Source organism: Numida meleagris, chromosome 11, assembly GCF_002078875.1.
Source record: "Numida meleagris isolate 19003 breed g44 Domestic line chromosome 11, NumMel1.0, whole genome shotgun sequence".
NCBI classification, from domain to species: Eukaryota; Metazoa; Chordata; class Aves; order Galliformes; family Numididae; genus Numida; species Numida meleagris.
The window spans coordinates 5,468,897-5,491,220 of NC_034419.1; the positions used below are offsets into that span (position 1 = coordinate 5,468,897).

The window sequence follows — 22,324 nt, forward strand, 5'->3', positions numbered from 1 at the left end:
ATCTAAACAACATCAGTAACAAGACAAAATGCACTTTGAATTTAAGCTGATGATGAAAGACACTGACAATGAAGGAAGTGAAATTAGGTCATGAACTTGGCTAAGAAACTCTTGGTCAAATGGTGATCGTGGCTAAACAAGATAGAGAAGCAGTTCCCTCTTTCACAGTTCCCTTCCTCACTGAGAACAGATCTTAAACATTTTTCATTTCCAACTATGCTAACAGTAACAGACATTTTCTCCGAGTATATATTAAGAGCTTGTACAGTACAATTGTCAGACACAGCTCACATCCCACAGAACTTAATGACTGCTACCCAGAGACCGTAAAATCCTACGTCAATGTGATTTAGTGACTGCAAGATAATTATTCAACCATCTGTTTTTGCATATCTATCATTCTAAAAACTAACCAGGTATATTGCCTGACAGGCATAAAGGCAGTTTCCAGCTTTCTAAAGGACAAACTGTTTTCAACCATCACCTCCATTTATTATTATTTTTTAATTACCTTACAAAAGTTAGAACTTACTTGTATCTTCAGCAAAGATGATACTCGTCAGACGCGTGGGCTGCGAGGACCGTGCCTGCACAACAGCCTTCTGCGAACACTGGCGCTCACCCTGATCTGCAGGCTCTATGCTTGCAACCTCTGGCCTGGTGGAGGACCTACAATATTACACAGTTGCATTAGCAGTATTTAAACTACAGCTATATAGAAATCAAAAGGCTAGCATAAAGCTATCAGAATACCTTACATTAGATGTGCTAAGTGGTAAGAATGTGACTTTCACAGGAGCTGAACTGCAACAGCTCCTCAAGGACTTCAGCAAAAGCAAGCTTGGGCTGAGGATGGGAAAAGCACAGACCAGAAGCCCACTAGAGCTGAGGCAGACAAAAGCAGTGTTCTCCCTGTTGTGACAGCCTCACAGGTGGATGCAATTCAGCCTGCGACAGCCATCTCCAGCTGTTTCCAAAGTTATCTGGCCTGATCATTTGTGCCAGTACTGATGAAGCCATTTTGCTGTCTGACAAATGCAATCTAAACCATTTAGTAGATTCCCACCTGGTTAAGATGATGACATTGCTTGGATTCTGACCTTTCCTTGGAAGGAGGTTCAAAAACATTAACCTGTTATCTACGGGAAATACCTTTCAAATCAGCAAAGAGTTGGAGGCGGGTTGCAAACCAACAGCAGTACCATACACACCTGTCTCTGCAGAGGCTGATTTTACTTACTTCTATTACTGGTATAACCAACCAATCCAAAGGATTGAAGACAACCTTCTCGTTGACTAAAAGGGTACCTATTCCATAAAATAGCACAATACACTCAGCTTTCTTAGCGATAACAGTCACAGTCCAGGCGAACACTGACACTTTGCTTGGAAGCACTGGAGTAAGGGCAAAAACACAACTTGGGAGACAAATCCAAGCATGCAAAACAATACATCTATTTATCCAAATAAATATTCAGCTCAAAGCAGTCAGTAAGACAGGAACACTGCGTTCCTTCACAGGAAACAAAAATAACTCTGTGCCATCTCTCTGATCCCCTGAATATTGGTCTGGATTTTATCCTATTATACCTGTACAGGCAGCAAGGCCCCAAAAGCTTGTCATCCAAGGGCACAAAAGCCCAGCTGGAACATTTTTAATTGTGCCTGCTAATTGGAGGCATACAGGTTCATTAGACACTGCACAGCATTATAACATGCTTATCTTGGGCAAGATCCATTAATTCAATGAATTATTAATTCATAATATTGGTGTGCCTCCAGCAATGTTTTGCTTAGAGAAAGACCAGCTTTAAAGGACTTTGAAACAGTCATAATGGCTAACCTGGAATTTTCAAAATATTTTATTTGTTAATTCGAGATACCTAAGCAATGCACACAAATACGAACATATTTTTATACTGCGTTTACACTGGTTCTGAAATAATGGTTTGCTTTCTAAAATAATGGTTTGTTTGTATCTTATTAGTACATTCAAATTGGCTATAAAGCTACTTATTTCAGAATAACCAATTCGTTATTTTTCTGTTACTCCGTAGCTTCCTAGGCAAGCATGAAACAGTTTGCAACATGCAGCAAGTTTCATTAACAAGATTCCTATTCACAACCAGGCAATCTTTTCTTATGTAGGCTTTTTACGCTGAGCATGTAGATCCGACTTAATAAGCATTCAGGCATTTTTAAATAAGCATGTATCTATGGGATTGACTTTTATTACTGAGTTCTTCGCATTGTTTAATATTCTTGGCCATGAGAATTTTTGATTAATTGGAGATTCGGCTTTTTTACAGTCTGAAATTGATTGTTTACAACACAACAGGGGTTTCACTGTATTTTGTATTTGTTCTTATAATATATCATTAAGTAATGTAGTACATAACAACTACAGTTAGCACTAATAGTAGCGTTATAGAACTAAACTGAATTACAGAATAATTTTCAGATTAGAAAAAGCCAGGAACAAAGAAACCAATAGTTTGAGTTAAATTTTAGCTGTAAACTTAGATAAACTCTATATAATTATAAAGAGAATTCTAAGCTTTTACAGCTGGATATGGGCTAACTCTTAGTTGACACTGCATTTTTAATCTTATTACTGACAGGATCCTGCTCATCTGAGGCAATTACCTGAACTGGGAAGGTGACATAGGGCCTACTGAGATTTATATCATAAAGCAATCTGCATGATGTCTGTTTTGGTTTGTTCGTTTGCTTGGTTTTTTTTAAACACCACAATCACAAAATATTTGATGACCCGTCTATATCATTTGTCAACATCAAAAAAACACTGTCTTCAGGTATGTCTGAATCAGGGCCAAGCACAGAAAGGATAAGGCATAATCAAATAAGCTATATATTAGTGGCATTTCTCTGCTGCAACACACAAAGGGATCGCTCCCGTGTCCTAGACAGACAAGAAACTTCTACTTTAAAACGACACCAAAGACCGCCAATTGTATCATCTTCCACTTACAGCAGGTCTTCAGCAGCACGTCAGTGTGTGATATATATTGAAAGCGACACTTGTCAGAGGTCAAAATTAGATCCTGAGAAGCAAGCAATGGGAAGCATGTCTGGCACTAGCTCTCAATCTCTTATCAGTCTCTAGAATAAAGAACAAGGCAGGGGAGAGAGTAGTAGAAAGAAGACTGTGGTGGAGGTGAAAAAAAAAGCTACGAGAAGAGCCAATATTTATTTCCCTATGAATAAAATCCTACTTACGGAGAAACTGACAGAACTTGCAATTAAGAGCCAGTCCTTTCGCTCATTTCCATTTCATTCATAAGCTTTTCTCCCTTGGACACAGAACTGAGTGGCAAGATTACATCTACAGATCTATCCAGCCCTATTCCTGTATTTTTATTTACTGCTCTGTGATATCACATATGAATACTTCAAAGATTAAATATAATCTTCTTATCAGCTGGTTTAAAGATAAGGCAAATATTACTTCCCCAAGTCTAGCAAAACTCCACTCATTTGTATTGCTTCCACATATTACATTGCTTTGTCAGCTCTTTGGACTAAATGCAACTGATTAAATGAGGAAAAATCCACCTTTGTAGAGATGTACCATAACTGAACTGAATATTTTAGAATTCGTTTCATGTACATAGGCAAATGCCTAACCAGAGAAAGTGGACAGTAAAGATTTTAAAGAGTTTCATCGGACTAGATTGACCAATGCAGCAGGTGCCTTACTTGTGCTCATTTTTGTATGCCAGCAGTGTTAGCCCACTCTAGGAGCTAACACTGCTGGCATACAAAAAAGAACACACAGGACAGAACAGCATACAGGCAACTGTAGTTATATGATAAAATGTATATTCCTAGAGAACCAAAGACATGGGAACTGAACCCACTCCAAAAAAAAAAAAAAAAAAAAGCACAGAGGGAATCTGGCAGAGTTCCCTCAAATCTTAAGGATTTGTAACTACCCAGTGGGAGATAATTGTTCACTCAGTCCTTTCATAGGATGCTTTGCGTTGCACTGGGAAAACAAAAAGCGGCAAGAAATCCTCCATCCAGTTCTGCTTTAAAGGCAAATGGAAACATCACACACCAGAAAATGAGACAAGAATGAAGCTTTTGCTCATGAGATTTTATAAAGAGATGGGTTGACATGAACGTTAACTTCAAAGGAGGCTGAGTTAAGCCAGTAGTGATTGCTTTCACAATCTAACCCAGAAGCCCAGCCAACTTGCATACTTTGTCAAATCAACAGGTGGCCAAAAGCATTTTACTGTAAGCGCTTATCCCTGCCTCTTGCCTATCTGCAGGAAGGGAATCAGCATGCTGCACTGCCCCTCTGCTGGACAGCTTGGTGTTTTTGAACTGCAAACACGTAACTAAAAGAATGCAACAAGTAAAGGTTTGCCTACACGAGTTTTTCTGATATTAGCTTAGCCTGATTTCAAAATAGAAAATAAAGTGAAAAATGGCAGTTTCATTCCAAAACACAGACTTCACATTTTGCATTATTTCAGATTATCCAGCCTAGTAAACCTTGTCATATGCAGACACCCTTCAAGCTTAGATGATCCACACCTGAAGAGAGCAAAACTCTTAGAGCAATTCATAGGTGCCCAGCAACAGTGGCTGCCAAACTAAAAAGCAACACAAGTGCCTGCTCCCCATCCAGGCAGGATGTGCTCTGATTCAGAAGCAGCTTCTTCAAGAGTAAATCTACACTGCAGGCTGATACATTTGCTAAGAGAAAAGGCACAACTACTTCCTGGACATCTTCAGCTCTGGCAGAACAACTATGCCAGACACTCATGCCACCCGGTCTGGTTTCAAGCCACCATATGCTGGTGGTGCAGACAGAGCCACAGCAGCACGGCCTGCCTCTGTACCCAACCTCAGCCTGATCCTGAGCTGGTTCCCACTACTGTGGCCCTGCCAGAGGGAAATGCAGGCCAAGTGGAAACCAAAGGAAGGGGTAAGAACAGCAGGCAGTAACAATCTCTGCATAATGAGTCTTTTTATAGCAAGGGAAATGACAATCAGTCTTGCAGTAGACATTTTTCAGTCAGAATCTAAGACAAGGCTTTTGTAGACTTCTGCTAACACAGGCATCCAGGAAACAACAGCAGTGACAAAAAAGCAGAACATCTTTAGACTGTCAGTAGCAAAACAAGGTTACAGACTTGGTCGGCAACCCTGCTGTGTTATTACTGCAAACCATCAGATATATCTCATGGAGTGATAAGACTAATTTACAAACCAGTAACAGAAATGCAAGATAAGGAGTCGGAGAACGAGCTTTGGTGGCCAACTATTGCAACAGCAGCATTGCATATAGGCTTTGGTTTCTTGGGAAGTACCATCCATGACAGCCCAAACAGCACCGAGTCACTGCATCTCATCCAGCACTCTGCCATGAGGGCAATCAGCTTCAATTCTGCCAGCAGCAGCCTCAGCACCACATACAAAACCTTTCAAGAGAAATCAACTTCATTACATTCGCAACAAATATTACACAGCCGTTACCATCTTTGAATACCTGTAACCTTTCCATAAGGAAACTGACTGTAGTGATCTAAACTTAATCAGTTGTATTTCTCAAAGCTAACTCCTGAAGCTCGACTTTCCACTGATTCTTACCGTAAACCTCAATTCTAAAGACATGAAATAATACCGTTACAAACGTGGCAACATATCTAGATGCTACAGATAACTTCTGCTAGAAATACCCTATGCCATGCTGTATACCTTCAGGGAAAATGTTTCTGTTTTCCATTCTCTCCAGTTGTTATTATGGTGAGGCAGATTTCAAGGAGAGAATTCTGCTTCTCAATGCTTTCATTCTGCCAGCTGTAATTTCAGGCTTAAGGTAATTAAAGGATAAATTAAAATGTGATTTAAGTGCTGAGTATATCCACACAGGCTGTTTTATCCCAGAAGATAGTACTATGTACAAAATTTACAGATAGGAAAACTGTATGCTTGAAAATAAAGCTTTTACCAGACAAAAAAAGAGGGAAAAAAAAAGACAAAAAGAGCATAAAGGCAACCCAAAGTCCTGAAAGCAACAAGCATCTTAAAAAAAAAAAAAAAAATTGTGGAATTTTCAGGCATCACAATGGTCATTTTGGAAATCTCCTGCTTTCAGAGGTAAACATGGAAAGATAAGCTCCAAAGGGAAACTGGAAGAAATTAAGTCACAACATGTCACAGACTGATTTTTCAAGAAATTGGGCATGGATTCTGGATGCTTGGCATGACTAATGCAGTGCTTCAAATGCTCAAAGGACAACTTTGGAAGACAGATGCTGATAACATGAGAACAGCATTCATATGCTACCTCCCACTCTACAATCACCTGTATTAGGCAACCTCAGTCCCTTCCTCAGACACACGAACAGCCCAAAACATACCATTTCCTCACTGAATTGCTGCTTTTACACATGGAAACCTAACCTTCATTTTACAGATACAGTCACTACCTCCGCGCTGATTATATCTGGTACTTCCAAACATCTGCAGTTTAATGGCCTCTCTCCATTAGCAGCTACTACCAACAGCCTTTTCAAGAAAGTACAGCAGGTCAATATAGACTTGCCCTTGCAAAGTCTGTATTTCTTTCTAATACCCTACAGCTCCAGGCCTGCAGAAAGAGAGATGCAGATGCAGTCTAGCAAACACAATCAGAGCAACGCGATGAGCATTACTGCTTCTGCTCAGTCCCACACACACAGCTACTGCTTCCTTCTGATGGTTTTGCAAACACACGTTGAGTTTTAACACCCACATCCTGCCAGCCTGCAAAGCAGAAGTGAGCAAATACACGTTTACAACCCCAGTAGAGAAAATGATGGCATTCTGTGTGAAGCTGGTATAGGTTCCTTAATTCTCAACCAGAATCCATTTCTGAAGGCATACAGAGGGAGAGGATGGAAAAGCCTGTTGAACCCATCTGCACAGGGGACATGACCCATGGCAAACCACCGTACCATGCTCTGAAATGCCTGTGGATCACCCTAATGGACCAAATCTGGCATTACCCTAGAGCACAGTCTTACCCCTCCATCTGCAGACCTTAGTGTGATGTACAGACACCCACATACTTCTGACAGTGTCTGGCACGTGCAGGAAGGGCTGCAGCCAGCCCAGCATCAGCCAGCCGGCCACTGGCAGAACAGGGAAGGCTGCCCACACCTCCCAGACTTTACTAGTGCTCTGATGAGCTGGTTTTCACCTTTCTAGAACGTACTTCACCAACAACAGCAAAGCCTTTAAGGGGCTCAGTTACCTCTTAAGACTACAGAAAGGAAAATCCCTGCACTTTGTCACTAAAGCAGTCCATATAAGAATATTACATCCCCACATGCAGCTGCATCTACTAACTTGCTCCCAGCCAACTTTTGATGCTCCAATACGTGAGCCTCCTCCAGCACCTGAGTTACCACAGACCCAAGCCTGGAACTACACAGGGATGGGAAATGCAGTAGCACAAATAAACCGATACAGTGAAAAAAACATCGACCTAAAAAATGTGTTTCAGTAACGGTCAGCTACCAAGTAACAACTGCAAGCTGCCAGCACCTGTCCCGCCTCATCTGAACACATCCTGGCTGCCACAGCTTCTTCAGCGGAAGCTTCCTGTTCATCCAAATTATAGTTTAGGCATATTAAAGAGAGGATAAGGAGTTGATAACACTCATTTAACACGAAGGCCGTGGCAGTTTCTAAATCTGCACTTGCTGAGCTAATTGCTATTTGTTCAGTCCCTCCTTCACCTTGGTAACCAAACCCGGACCCATCGGTGCCTCGTTACTCAGCGGTGACGGGGCGTGCGGCCGGGGCGGTGTGCCCGCACCTGTGCTGCGTGTGTGGCAACAAGGCCGCTGTGTGAGGACGCGTGTGGGCAGCAGGGCAGCGCTGGGGACACGAGGCGGCCGGGGACGCACATGGCGCACGAGGCGCCCGACCACGGCGGGAAACTTCCGCAGGGCCTCCTCCGCCTCTCCCCGCACGGAGCCCCTCCCGAGAGCGCGTGCGACGCACGTTACGAGCAGCGACAGCCCGCGAGCAGCCGCCCAGCCTGTCCCCTCGGGGATTCTGCACGGGGAGCGGGCGGAGCGCCGAAGCAACGTGAGCCCGCGTGGCGGGCGGCCTGGCAGCGCGGCTCCCGCAGCGGCACGGCGCCGCGCGGCGCCGGGAGGTCGGGGCGCGTGCTCCCCCCGGGCGGAGGGAACGCCGCAGGTGCAGCCGGGAGAAGCGGCGGACAAAGAGCGGCGGCGGCACCTGCACTCACCATCGGTAGCAGCCCTCGCTGGCCTCCAGCGTGAAGTTGACGCGGGTGCCGCGGGTGAAGGGCAGCAGCACTTTGGGGATGTTGAGCTTGGAGGAGGCGGCGAGGCGGTGGAAAAGGAGCAGGAGGAGCAGCGCCCGGGGCGCGGGGGGAGCCATGCTCCGCCACGGGGAGCGCCGCCGCTGGGGGCGGGAAAGGGCGGCAGTGCGCTGCGGGCGGAGGGACGTCAGCGGCGGGGCAGGGCGGGCCGGCGCCCCGGGGGGGCGGAGGGGGCGAAGAGTGGAGAGGAGGGGGGCCGGGCCTGCCCTGCCCTGCCGCCCTGAGGTGGTGGCTGCGGGCGGTGCCGAGCCCGGGGCATGGCTGAGGTCGATAAGGGGCTCGTTGTGCCTCGGCAGATCGCCTGGAGGTACGGAGGTGTGGGGCGATTGGGTTAAAATAGACTTTACCGATTAAAAACACAAACTAAATCCTCCCCCCGGTTCAAAAACACCGCTGAGGTATTACCTCTCAACATTTACATTACGTATCATTATGTATTCTACTGTCACTGTGCAGCTTGTGCTACTTACAGTGCTGCTAACAGCTAGGCTAAACAGCAGTACTTTTGTGATAAAAGCATGTTTTCTATATCCTTCAAATATATCCTTTCTATGTATTTCAAGTAGGAAGACTTATTTTCCTGTACTCTTCATATCATAGGTAGAGAAGTGGCACACAGACCAAAGTGCAGAAAGAGGTCAAGGAAGCCAGAAAGGGAACTCCATGGGACGTGAACTCTGCAAGCCAGGTGAATGCAGCAGCGATTGTAGTCTGAGCAGCTTGGAGCCCCTCCAAGGAGCACAGTAAGTAGGTGGATTTTGTCAGCTGGCCTTATGCTGGCTTGACCTTTTCCTGTAGCGCTCAGAAGTGTGGTAGGACAGCACGGGAAGTAGGACAATGCAGAAAGAAGAGAGAGAAGTCTTAACTAGCACTGATAGATCTGTAATTATTTAAGTATTCAGAGCCTGAAATGGAATCTAGGAAGCACATGTTTCAATGTAATATTTTTTTTCCTCATGTTTTGTAAACACCTTGTGAAATGTTTACTTTACCACAAGGTACTTATTGGACTTTGAAGCAGAGGACAATATTGTAGCATTCATTTCACTTTGTTGTGGGTATTTTTTGCTGAAAACTTCAAATGAATGGTTGCTGTACGTAGGGATAACTATGGTTCCATATGATGGAATTTCTGTATTTATTCATTTGATTTTTTAGAAGTTTGGGACACACTTCAAAGCACTCTGTAAAAAACATCATATTTTGTAAGTTAAAAGCCAGATTGATATTGCAATCTTACCTTATTGTCAGTGTTCACTCATATGTATAATTATTTCACCATACGTTTAATGGTAGGTTCTCTTTACCATTCAGTACATGAGAGAGGTTGAGCTCCTTGAATTAATCACTTACATTGTGAATGAAGTTGTGTAGGGAATGTCTGCCTTAAAGAGAGTTGTTAAGTATTCAGTGAGATAAGGGACATTAAGGGAAGAATCATCTTGATTTTAAAGTATTTGAATTCTGTTTAGAGAGTTTGGATGCCATCCAGGGACGTGCTGACCTATTGCCCGCTTACAATTTGCATAGTCAAGTTAACTGGTTCTCATCTATTCTAAGCAAGTAAACTTACACAGGACATTTTATTTATCTAACAGTATACTTTTTTTCCAGGATTGATTCAGCTGTAGTGTGTTAGTTATCAGACTATTCCCTATTCTGTCCTAGGGAACTGTGGTGTGCTGGACAGTTCACTTCTCACTGCAGCTTCTGTTTGTATATTGCTCATTTTCTGAATGCACGTAATGAAATGGCGTGATTTTAGAGAAGAGCTGAATTTCACAGCTGCAATGTAAGTCACTGCAAACTGGGCCCAGAAATATTTACGATTGTATGGGAACTGTTGAGTCCTGGCCTGAACCACTGATTGAGCACCTGGAGGAAAGAGCCAGACAGCCCTGGAAGCACAGGTGTAGGTAATTCACCTGCACCAGGCCTCATTTAAGGGCTGACTGCCCTTGAGGAAGGATCTCTCCTCAGTGGAAGCTTTTCCCTGTGAACCCAGAATCTTCTGATATGGGTGAGCAATCTACCTCCCTTCCTTTGTAGCACTTTGCTATCGTTCTAGTCCTTCCGCCTCTTTTGTAACACCTTTTCCATCATGTTGGTCTTTCTGATTGCTACAACAATATGAAAAGTTCTGGCAAATCAAAGCACTACACACTAAATTGCTCCCAAAAAACAGACACTTCTTTTTCTTTGACTGTCACACAGTTCATAATCTTCTTTCACAGACGTGTTCTGGAGATAAGCTCAGAAAAGACTCAGATAGTAGGGAGGGATGGGATAAAATAGCCTATGATCAAATCAATACCTTATGTTTACAATCAATTACAGTGTAATTACAATAGTGTAGCTAAGGAGTAGATAGTGAGTACTTTGCTTTGTAGGAGGTGATAAAAAGTACTTCCTAGCTGTCAAAAATTGGTTTCGCAATCGGAGAGTATCTTAGTCTGCAGTATATGATGAGTAACTATTCTGTATTACTGGAAGATTGTTGTTCTCATATAGTTAGACCTGAGTGACTTAAAATATTTCATAAGCAACATTAATGTGCACTTAAGACCTGAAGCAATTAAGTGTCTGACGTAAATATGTACTCAAAAGCTTTCAAAACTATTGTAAGAAGTGCATTATGGAGGAGACATTGATGAGCAACTCAGCAATTTCCATTACACAGTAGAATTATGAAGCAAGTATTCTACTGACTTAAATTGAAAGTCACGCATTGTGGCACTGCATTAGTATTAGAGACTGGTTTGGAAAAAAATAGGTTAGGAGGCAGACTTGCTGCCCACTCTGAGAAGTTACTAAACTTGTTGGTTGACTTAGTATAGTTGCTGCGGTGCTTGGATTTCTTTTTCTGTACTGCAGTGATAGGACTAGTACAGAGTCAGCACACCTTTCTCAGGCTGAAATGGCACTACAAAGAGTGTAGAAATATTTTCACGTGGAGTGGTGGTTAGCTGGCGTGTTAGACAATAGGAACAGGAAAGATGTGTTTGTGAAGTGAGGTGTATACATTGATATGCATGTAAAAGTAAGTCTGATGACGAGCAAAATTTGAAATTTTTTGGTCACAAAGAATGCAATTACTGAATGATAATGGGTAGTGCTTTTAATGAGCTGCTTAGCTGTGAGAAGGATAAAGGCAAACAACAAACAGTTATTCTCCAAGCAGCTGAGACAGAATAGAACTGCATTTTAAAGAAATTTAAGAGGCAATCGAAATACACTGAGAAAACAACCAAATACCAGGTGCTGATGCAGAATTTTTTCACTTGTCTTCTCTTAGAATTGCCTCAGCTTTTCCTCTGCCTCAGATCTCAGGGGTATACAACACGTGTCCTATTTTAGCAGTACAACTACTTGCAAGGCTTATGTTTAGGTAGGTTGAACCAACTTGTTGTGGATACTAAGTATGTATCTGTATGCTTTCCTGAATCGAAGCCTGAGTATCTGCCAAATTCTGACCAAAGAAAACATCAGCTTTGGAAGAAAAGTTTACTTTTTTTTTTTAAAAAAAAAAAAACCCTAGCCAAAGAACACTCGCCTTTATTTTCAGGTATTTCATATTTTAAAATGTGTGAACTATTTTAAATCTTCAAAAGTAGCTCTAAACAAAATACCAAGTGTGAACAATTGCAACTCAAAAGGTTAAATTCCAGCAAAGTAACACAATGAGGTCTGGAAGATTATATTAAATTATACTTGTTCAAGCTTAGTATTACTGATAGGACACTTTCAACCATATCCTCCTCAGATATATCTGTATGTGTTAACAATATAGGGCTCTGTGCTGTAGGAGCAGGTGAATGCATTGGGTACAGTCTAATTGTATGGACAGTTTCACGAAACTGGAAAAATCAGAGTTCACACAGTAGGTCAATGAAAAAAATTCTGCACCGTTGCCCTCATGAACCTTTCAAATAAATTGAAGTCTGAAGAGAGGCAACCAAGTAATTGTAATGTAATGAAAAGACTGTTCTTTTAAGGATGTGGATTCCCTGGTTGAGAATCCAAAGAAGACACACCAAGCTGAGTAGGAAATGAAAAGGGTAGGTTAATAGAGTTGGAGAAAGAAAGTGGTCTGTTAGTAGTACATTTGTGTGAGAATATCAGAACCTTTTTTTTTTTTTTCTGATGTTTGTTGTTTAAGAAGAGTAAAATTATATCCTGTAAAATAGCTGGGAAAGAAGGTCAATTTCCTCCTTATCAGGCCACATCTGATAACACTTGAGCTACCCCCATTATGTCTGTTTTACTCATCTATGTTCTCAAAGCACAGTGCTTTATGTGTATTTCCTGGCTGACTATTCCTATAGCTTTCATTGCTTTGCTTTCTTCCTGCTTAGTTTGCTATTTGGTTCCATTCCCATAGCTGCAGAGCCCTGTAAAATATCTCCATCAAAGAAGCACCAGTCATGGAAGTATTTAAAGTAGTCCTATATGTGAAAATGTACTTAACCACTCAAGAGAAAAAAAAAATAGATTGTAACAGGCATCCCTTCTTACTATGGCAGTGCTTGTGGGAATTAGGAGTTCACAGATCATTGTATTTGGGTGTTTGGTTACAGCCATCCATTATTTTAAAACTATATGAAGGATCTTATCAATGTGCATACACAGCTGCTAAGCTTGACTGGCAGAACTCTCACTGAGTGTGCATCCGTCCTGCTGTCAGAGGAGCCTGGTTTAGGTACCTGCCTCTGTTAGGTCTCTGTTCTGCTGCTTCTGTCTACCTACAGAGATTGAATTTCAAGAGAGTGCATTACATTTCATTACTTTAAAATAGGTGTCATAGACACAGAGTATATAAAACAACGTTCATTTTTCAATTATTTCTTTATTTCTTTCTCTGCTAGTAGAATTATCATGTTAAATTTACTGTATTAGACTTTTTGTGTCTTCGTACGCATATTGAAGATTTTATGAGAACATACTCTGAACCTTACAGCTGTTCCCTACAGAACTAAAGATGGATTTATAGCAACTATGAAACTGAACACTTTGGTTATGCCTGCCAGTATTTTCTTTCCAAGCTGCATCATGAGAAGATGTTTGGCCAAAGGAAGGCATAAAGTCGGGAAATTACTAAAATCAAGGCAGCCAGTTAATGGTAATAAGGAAAGAGCGTTAAATTCCAGCAAAGTTGGTTTCTTTCAAGTTATTTGGAAGGGACCATTTGTCTTTAGAAAAATGAGCTAAATCAGAGCCAAATCTATAATTCGTTGCTATATCTAGTCTGTCCTGGATGCCATGGGTAGTTTTTAAATGTGTACCAGGTAAGTGTGACTGAGTCTCAGAAGAGAAATGTAACTCTTTATAAATCTCTATTCCTATTGTATAAATCCATTTGCTATGCAAGACTTTCCCAGATAGTATAAAACGCCAAGAACTTACAAATTATTCAGGATGTGTCTGATAATACTGAGATTATGAAACAGTAACATCAGATAAAAATAAACGTTTTTAACATCGGAGTTTATCTACCTTTCTAATGTAAATTTATGGTTATTAAAGAAGCCTATTTATAGCTCTTTTCAAAGTGTTACATAATAGTGTTTTTCCATGTGCCTTTATACAGAGATTGAAATCATATTAATGAGCTATTCACTGAACAACAGGATGAATGCATGAGTGATGAGAATTCACAAGAAATAGATGAGTAACAAACAAACAAAAATCCCAACCTTTGTTTCCCCTTAAATACATCAGGGAAATTTAGGAAATCACAGAAATCTTAAATCTTGAAAATAATTAGTCAAATATATAAATAGGCATATGAATATGTTTAATGACTTAGGTAATGGTAATAAGGAAAATGAATTATGATCTTTTCAAGGTTACTTGCTTTCATATTATGGTATGCACACCTCAGAAATTTTAAATGGGCAATCAAGTACAATAGTTCTGTGTCTTTTTAGATGTTAACACTGAATTGGTTTCTTATTTTCTACTCTTTAAACACCAACACGGCACAATTTATTATGCTCCAGCATCTTTTCTATTCTCCAGCAGAAGTATTTTGAGCAGAGTCTTTTGACTTTGCTTATCCTAGCACTGGTAATGATGGCATTATCCAAATGCCTCTTGAACACTAACACGCGTAGGGAACAAACCTCTTCTGGGAAGCCTGCTGCGGTGCTTGACCACCTTTATGGTGAAGAATTTTTTCCTTTTGTCTGGTCTGACAGCCTCTACTCACAGGATGTGCCTTCCAGCTCTTTCAACAGCTTTGTTGCCCTCCTCTGGATGTGTTCATGTATCTTAACATCCTTTTTATATTGTGGACCCACAACTGCACGCAAAGTTCAAAGTGAGTCCACACCACTCTAGAGGGCTTCTGTACCTGTCTGCTCAGCAAGATACTTCTGTATTTGTCCATGTATGTTTGCAGTATATAACGTGCATTTCAAACGTAAAATTAGAATTTACTTTCCATTCTAAGATTGCATAAGTACAGAAAAATTCAGGACCTCTTGCTGACCTTGAAGGAACATAACACAATTTCTGTTATTTCAATAATGAGTTCTTCCAGAGAAGATTTAGATTACTGCAGTGGAATGATAGTAGAAAATGCAGGAGGTGCTGCAATATACAACAGAATACAATACGTATGCGTTAAAATCTACTGTACAGATCTAAGTACAAGGTCTGACTGCACCATCTTGTTCAAATTAGCTCTAAAATCTATAGATTGTCCTTTCTGAATATATGATTCTTTTATATACTCAAGAGTAAGGTTTGGGGTTGCAAGGATATTTCTGCCAAAGTACTTTTAACAGTCTTGTAGGTGAAAAATGCTTGAGGTACTATTGATTGCTAAATGATTCTTCAAACAGCAAGTGAAGGAGCTGTACAGAGACCAGATGTTTTTATTTATTAAGGTATTTTCAGCTTCTTTAATTCTGGACAGTAGCTCTTAGATGCATAAATCTCTGTGCTCAGTAGCCTGTTTTTTCATGAGTGTCATAACGTTCAGTACCAACTGCAGGTGCTTGTACTTGTAGAAGTTGTTTTCATGTTTGTTTTTTTTCCTCTTCAGGTTAGGGATGAAGCACAAGTCATTCTGATTTCTATTGCAACACCATTCTTATGTGGAGAATTTAATTCATTAGGCTGTCAGTTTTCAATTTAGCGGGAGGTTAATATTAGTATGTCCCAAGGATCTGTGTTATAGTTAGTACTTAATATATTCATTAATTATCTGGAAAGGCAGAAATGAAGGGTAGAAGAAAAAAATGAGGTCAGCAGGATTTGCAGATGACACAATTATTTAGCGTAAGTCTTTATAAGAGGAGGCTGTGAGGAACTTCATGCAAACAGAGGTAGACAAATTGGCAGCATAATGCTTGATGACAATCAGACATTGACAAATGTAGCCTAGTGCACATTAGAATGAAAATTCTGAACTGCTTGTATGCGTGGCCCTGTTCTAACTTATCCCTAACTCCAAAAGGCAAAAAGAACGCCCAGCACAATGTAGAAATTCTTCTCAATGCTCAGTAGTAGTCAAAATCTACATAAGGTGTTGTAATACAAAAAGAAATAGCATAAAAATGATACAACACGATAGCAAAATATTAGTTCCAGTTCAAAGTAAAAATTCACAATACGCTAGGGTCATTCCATCCCAATTAAGATAGGGCCATTTCTCAATAATTTGGAAGTCCCTGTTCAAGTCTGTTTTGTTTCTGATGCAAGAAGCTGGAAGCCTGTTGTTATAACACATGCTTGGTAAAGTTGGAATCATAGAATCACAGAATGGCCTGGGTTGAAAAGGACCTCAAAGATCATTGAGTTTCAACCCCCCTGCTGAGTGCAGGGTTGCCAACCACTAGACCAGGCTGCCCAGAGCCACGTCCAGCCTGGCCTTGAGCACAGTGCCATTTTGTGATAGTCTCATGAACAGATTTCTGTTGCTCTATGAAGAAAAGATCTGCTCTTTGCAAGATTTCATCAGTCTGCTTGTATTCCTGTGTGATCACGCTGCGCGCATCAGCATCGTTCTTCCATTTTATTTCTCCTAACTAGCTGGCATCTTGGTGGTGCTGTTTTTTAAGTTCTTTATACACGTTTTCTCTTGGGATCCCAGTGACACATTTGTTTTCTCCGTTTTCCCTCCAACTTGCTTTTTTAATTGGCTTTGATTCCTTTTGAGGATGTTCTCACTATCTCAGATCAGCTCTATCACATAACGAGTGTATTAATCAGGGGATAAAGAGACAGGAAGATCAACTTGTAAGTTCATTAGCATTACACATGCTAAGGTTAGGGACAAGGTTAGTTATGATATAAGCAACAGTGATTCTACGAGGCTAGATGCTTTTATAAGTTGCACTCTGCTACAAAGTGAAATTCAAGTATTTTAATCTTCTCAAATGGAAATACCAAATAGTCCTTTGCAGTAGTGTTTGCCCTCAAACCAAAGCCATAGAAAGATGTTTAGCAGTAGGTTTTCATGCCGTTTTAAAAAGTTGGTCTCCCCTGAACTGCGAAACTGTGGAACACTTGTTCTTGCTTTTCTCTTGTAAAAAAGTGGGTGAACTTGGATGAAACAGATGAATATTAACTTATTTTACCACTGTGGCGTTCTATTTAAAACTTGTAAAACCCTCTAAGTGTCCCAGCTGAGAGCCCCAGAGTTGCCATGCTGTCTTAAAAACTCTGCAGCTCGTAGTTTCTCTTTGTGATTTTTTCTCTCCTTATTTCTATGCAGTACTGTTCCAAATTAGTTACAAGGAGGGGAAATCTAGCTTTTGTGTTTGCCAAATGAAATTACAGATAGATTCCCAGTAGTACATTGTATGAAGGCCTAGGCTTTTGGAAATACTGAAATTGATGAAAAATATTTTTCGTTAATTAGTTTTCTTTTCACAAAGATGATCTTTGCTCATAACTGACTGTTGTAACAGCTTTGAGTCTTTGAATATTACCAATTATTTGAGTAAATATTTGTTATTGTTTGAAAGTTTGAACTTTTTGGTTCTAACTAATTAATAGGACAGGGTGGCAGAGAAAGGTACTAAATTATTCACTAATGTTTGACTAAATTAGAATGAAATGACCCTTTTAAATTGAAAAACGCTTGGTAAAAAACAGACAACAAAGGAGATTTTTCTGTATAAATAATAAAGAGCTGTTTTTTTAATTTAGAATTCAAATAAGTAAACAAACAACCCTGCACTTGTGTAGCTTTGTAAAACTATGTACTTTGTTTTATTGAATTCTGAATACATTTGATGCTCAAGGAATTTCCTTTCAGATCTGATCTTGCATCTGCTTAGTTTTAAGGACTATAATGCAAATCTACTGAGAAAAATTACACTGTAAGCCCCATAACCATTTTTCCTTCCAATTTATGTCTGAGTTTCATCTCACAATGAACTAAGGAGATTAGTTATACTGCAGGACTATGTGCATGTGCAAGTACTATATTTGCAAAAATAACATATGCTTCATAATTCAAATATTAAGCAATATCTCAGTCTCTTAATTGTGCCCTTTTCTTAATCCTATATCTTCTTGTAAAGGACATCATTTAATTAAAAGAAACTAAATAGAGCTCAAAATATTTCTTCAGTGCAATAACCATCTGTAACGGAACTAAATATTTTATTGACTTCCCAAATTCTTTTTTAAAATTGCATCATTATAATTACAGGCAATTTGCCTCTCAGCAGATTTATGTATGCACTTATTTTGTACACTGCAAGCTCTGGGAATTGTTATATTTAAATTACATCTTTTGCTTTAAATTGATCCAGAGATGTGAAATAAGTGTATCTGAAAAGTAGGTATACAGCCTGGAATTCATGTGATTAACTGTGTTTGCTATAGCAAAATGTTGGCATTTTGCATAGAGTGATCAAGTCCTGCTACAGATTCTGCACTCTGTTGCACTGGTACTGGGTTGGTACACATTCAGACTAAGGTTAAGGATAAGAAACAAAAAGACCCCACGCTTTTCCCCTTAGAAAGACAAGAAAGGCATCTTTTGAACCAGATAAACCTACTTTTCTTTCAGATGGGAATGTAATCAATTGAAAAGCAAAGCATGAGTGTTTTAAACATTTTCAGTACTTAAACGTACTTTCATTTCTATTTTTTCATTTTCTTAACATGTTAGAGACTCAGAGACAAAACATCACTCCCCAAAACAGCTTATCTGACCCACAAGCCTAGTTCAGGCTAGTGAACTGAAATTACACCTGGCTATTGCTGGTTATGTATTTACATATATTATGCATTTGCATTTTGTTGCAACTTGTCATTTACTTTTAATCTCTTAATGTTGCCCTTTTGCCTAATAAAGGAGCAAATCCCTAGCGTATTAGCTTACATCAGTAATAAATCACATTGATTGCATTTTAGTTACATTACTACAAATGGATCTTGCATACTTCTTTTAATAATGCAGTTAAATGGACAGATTTACTTTGCAAACTACCGAAACGTAGCTTTTTGTATGATGTACGTATTTGGGTTTTGATGAATGAACCAACAATTTGTATCTGATATTGAAAAGCAGGAGGTGTCCGAAGTTTTGTCTTCACATGAAGCTGTTTTTCACCCCCCTCCCTCGCCCCCCTGGCTATCTCTTCCATCCTTTTTTATCCAAACAGTAGGGAAATATGATTGTCTAATAATTAACAAAGCGGGTAAACAATTCAGTGTTCCAAGGCAGACAACCAGGAAGTAGGATCCTGTTCTAGAGCGGTCAAATTAGCATGTACTGTGCCAGAATTAGAAAGAGGTAAAGAGTATTTATCCTTGGACTACATCACAGCTGGTCAGTCAGCTCCTCATGCCCTCCAGGAAGAGGGGAAGATGAAGCGTTGTGAAACCCAAAGCATATTGCACTGCTGGGATCAATGTAAATATTATGTACAGTTTATTTCGTACTGAGAACAACTCACAGTCTTCTCTTTCCGAAGTTAGGTATTCTCTAGGGAGCTTTCTAATTATCTGTAAGCTGAAACGTCTGCCAGGACATCCAGTCCAAAATGTGCTGTGAGGTTTCATGGTCATCTCAGGACACTGGCATCGTGCCTGATGATCGGAGCAGTTACACTGGAGAAGAAACCATGAGCAATGACGTGCTATGCCTCTGGCCATCAGGTTAAACACATTTGGAAATGCAAAGAAGGTACCTCCTCACGGGCTTACTTGTCTTGATGGTTTAAATGAATCAGACATACTGCAACTGTTCAGCTATATTTACATGGAAGATAGTTTCTAATCTGGATTAATTCTGCAGTGAGCAGGGAATACTGTGTGAGGAGGTTAATGCGTTCAGGGGAAAAAAAGCCAGCAATGAGTTTTGCTTTCTCCCCTCTATTTTGTTATGCATACATTCAAATAAACCAATAATAGCTTGCCAGAAGAGACAGGCTGTTACAAAACATACAGCCAAGTTCAAATAAAAATATGCTAGAAATAAAAACAACAACTACACGCAGAAAATGTATAAATTACCAGAATGAGACTAACTGAAGAAACTAATATGTGTCCTTTTTCATCTGTATAGATTTTTTAAATCTTTAATTACCTATTCAAGTAGTGCTGGTGTATTGGCATAAACCCTTCTGACAAACTTCCTTAGTCAAGAGCACAGAATAGACAACAGTTTTCTGTTTTGTTTTCTCCCTATAATTGAAGTTTGTACTCCGAAGCCTAGTCTCTACTGCACAACTAAAATGTAACCTGGAGAAAAACAAATAATTTCCTTTTCCAGCACATCCACCCACCCAAGAGCCCCTGCTAGTGAACTGATCTCCCCAGCATTCCTGCAAGCCAGAGTAGTTGTCACGATTATGGGAGTAGCAGTATTGGTCATGTACGAACAACTCACAAGTATGACTTAGTTGATATGCCTGGCTTTAGGGATTTACTAAGGATTTCTAACATTAGTAGGTTTAGGTTTTGCTCTCATTAATTTGATGCATAAACAGTTCTGTAAGTGAGCACCAGCCTCAGGCACCTGCCAGAACAGCATATTATTAGTGAGCATCTCTGAGAAGCTTTGGTTTAACCAATGAAGAATTCAGTTTCAGAGGCAAGGTTAAATTCTGCTCTCACAAGGGGAAAGCCTGAAAAACAACAAACTTCACTGCATATCTTAATTCCCCATACTTGTAACAGGTTTTTTTTTGTTGTTGTTGTTTTTTTTGTTTTTTTTTTTTGCGTAGATGTGAAATTGCAAATATCTAGCTGCTCTGCCAGGTTCGAATATGGGATTTTTTCTCTCTCCCTTATAGACCAGGGATGTATGGATTTTCACAGAGCTCAAGAACTTTAACTGAAGCAATAGAAGAGACACAGATGACCATACAAAACTTACTTTTTAGTTACTCCTTTCTTTTCTAAGAACAAATTAATAATTAATTGTTAAACTTGAGAGAGCAACAAATACTCTTGTGAGTTTTGCTGATTAGAGCATGGGAAGAAGAAATGGAAATCCGCAGCACATAACAGATCAGAGAGCTGAACTGCCTTAGCCATTGTCTTGCTTTGTTTTTTTCCCAGCTTTTCTGGTGGTGAAGCAAGTAAGAAAAGCCGCTGCCACCACCCCCTGCTGCTACATTTAATCACCACGTGCCACAAATCAAGATGGTATAAGCTGCAATTAATGCCATGCTAATATAAGAATGGTTGTAATCACAGGAGCTAAATGAGAAGGCTGCTAATTGCTGGTCACTGACATGCTTCAACAGATGAGCAGCCTATTAGTGTTAGAAATGAGGGAGGTTTATTACTACCATGTTATGTGATCAGCACGTCTTTGTCAAAATAACTTCCTGTGGAATAAAAGTAAGAAGTGAGCTGCTCTGTACATAGTAAGAAAAATTTTGCAGAGATAGTTAAAAAAAAACATGGGTTTGTTTCACTTTAATTATGATAATTAGTCAGATGGTGTGGAAAACAGAAGGGGATTGTCTTTTTCTGAATTTCTCTGCGTGAACGTTATGAAGCATCCCTGACTGATGCTTTCCAAAAAGCAAGTGTTTCTTAAACTAGGACTGGAGCAGGATGTGCTAAGTCTATATATGTTCCCCTGTTACGTCTATCATCTCTTAATATATGTGAATAATATGTATATATAAAATGTTTCTTTGCATATATGATTTTTGTAATTGCAATATAAATAAGAAATGCTGGGATTTCTGTTTGTTTGCTTTTATTGATGAAAATAAATGCAGGTCTTGTCCCAGCTCAGGGAGTGTGAAGCAGTAGAATTTGCCCCAGCTGGATTTCGTGTAAATTCTGGCTGACAGCTGCTCTAGCCACCCACCAGAGCACCCCAGAATCATGCCCTACTTATGTAGAGCTAATGCAGGTGCTCCTTTGGCTCTTTATCTCCTTGCTGATAGGGCTTGACTTCGCTTCATAGATTTCTGGCTTTCTTTAGGAGTTCTGCTGTTGCAGAGCCTTCCATGCTCCCTATAATTTCTCTGAGCAGTATATCCAGTTCTGGATCAATACCAGTGAAGTTCACTTTATAAAAATGTTACTTGGAGACTGAAAAAGGGACTTTAAGAATACTGGTGGGAAGTCTTGTGAGGATTGTTATCAATGTGACAGGAACGTTCTTCACCCTTTTAGAATTGAACTGAATATCCCTACCATTCCCCTGTATATACCACTTTGCTTTTGAAACACTTCATGTAGCAGTTTAGTTTTCTTTCAATAACTGCTGCTTGGCTGGTTGGCATGATGTGGGGCAATTAGCTCAGAAGCTGTTTTGCCTTATTCAAATAGGTTTTACCATTCCTGTGTTCTTACAGTCATTGCATCATAACCACTCAGCAACTGAAACATCTGTTTTCTCCTACCAGCCTTTATGTGCTGGACTATATTAGCTACCTATTTGTTAAAACCAGTCCTTCAAAATATTGATATTAATTTATGATGCCTAATATAGTTTTAGTCTAATTATCTGATAAT

The 22,324-nt window shown here is 40.0% G+C and overlaps 2 protein-coding genes across 3 annotated transcripts in view; one reads left to right on the forward strand and one right to left on the reverse strand.

Annotated features, from left to right (window-relative positions):
• The window catches only part of NUP210 (nucleoporin 210), a 61,546-nt gene extending 53,047 nt beyond the window's left edge, over positions 1-8,499 (reverse strand). Inside the window, exons 1-2 of the mRNA XM_021409291.1 lie at positions 8,279-8,499; positions 533-669 (exon numbers count right to left, since the gene is read on the reverse strand). Of these exons, the coding sequence (XP_021264966.1) occupies positions 533-669; positions 8,279-8,433 (292 nt within the window). The 5' untranslated portion in view covers positions 8,434-8,499. The remainder of the gene's footprint in view (positions 1-532; positions 670-8,278) is intronic.
• HDAC11 (histone deacetylase 11) overlaps positions 8,154-22,324 on the forward strand; it is a 45,419-nt gene continuing 31,248 nt past the window's right edge. Inside the window, exons 1-2 of one of the 2 annotated variants that reach the window (XM_021409314.1) lie at positions 8,154-8,283; positions 8,975-9,117. In XM_021409314.1, the coding sequence (XP_021264989.1) occupies positions 9,038-9,117 (80 nt within the window). In that variant the 5' untranslated portion in view covers positions 8,154-8,283; positions 8,975-9,037. Of the gene's footprint in view, positions 8,284-8,599; positions 8,682-8,974; positions 9,118-22,324 lie in introns of those variants that run through there. The other variant, XM_021409315.1, reaches the window with a different exon arrangement.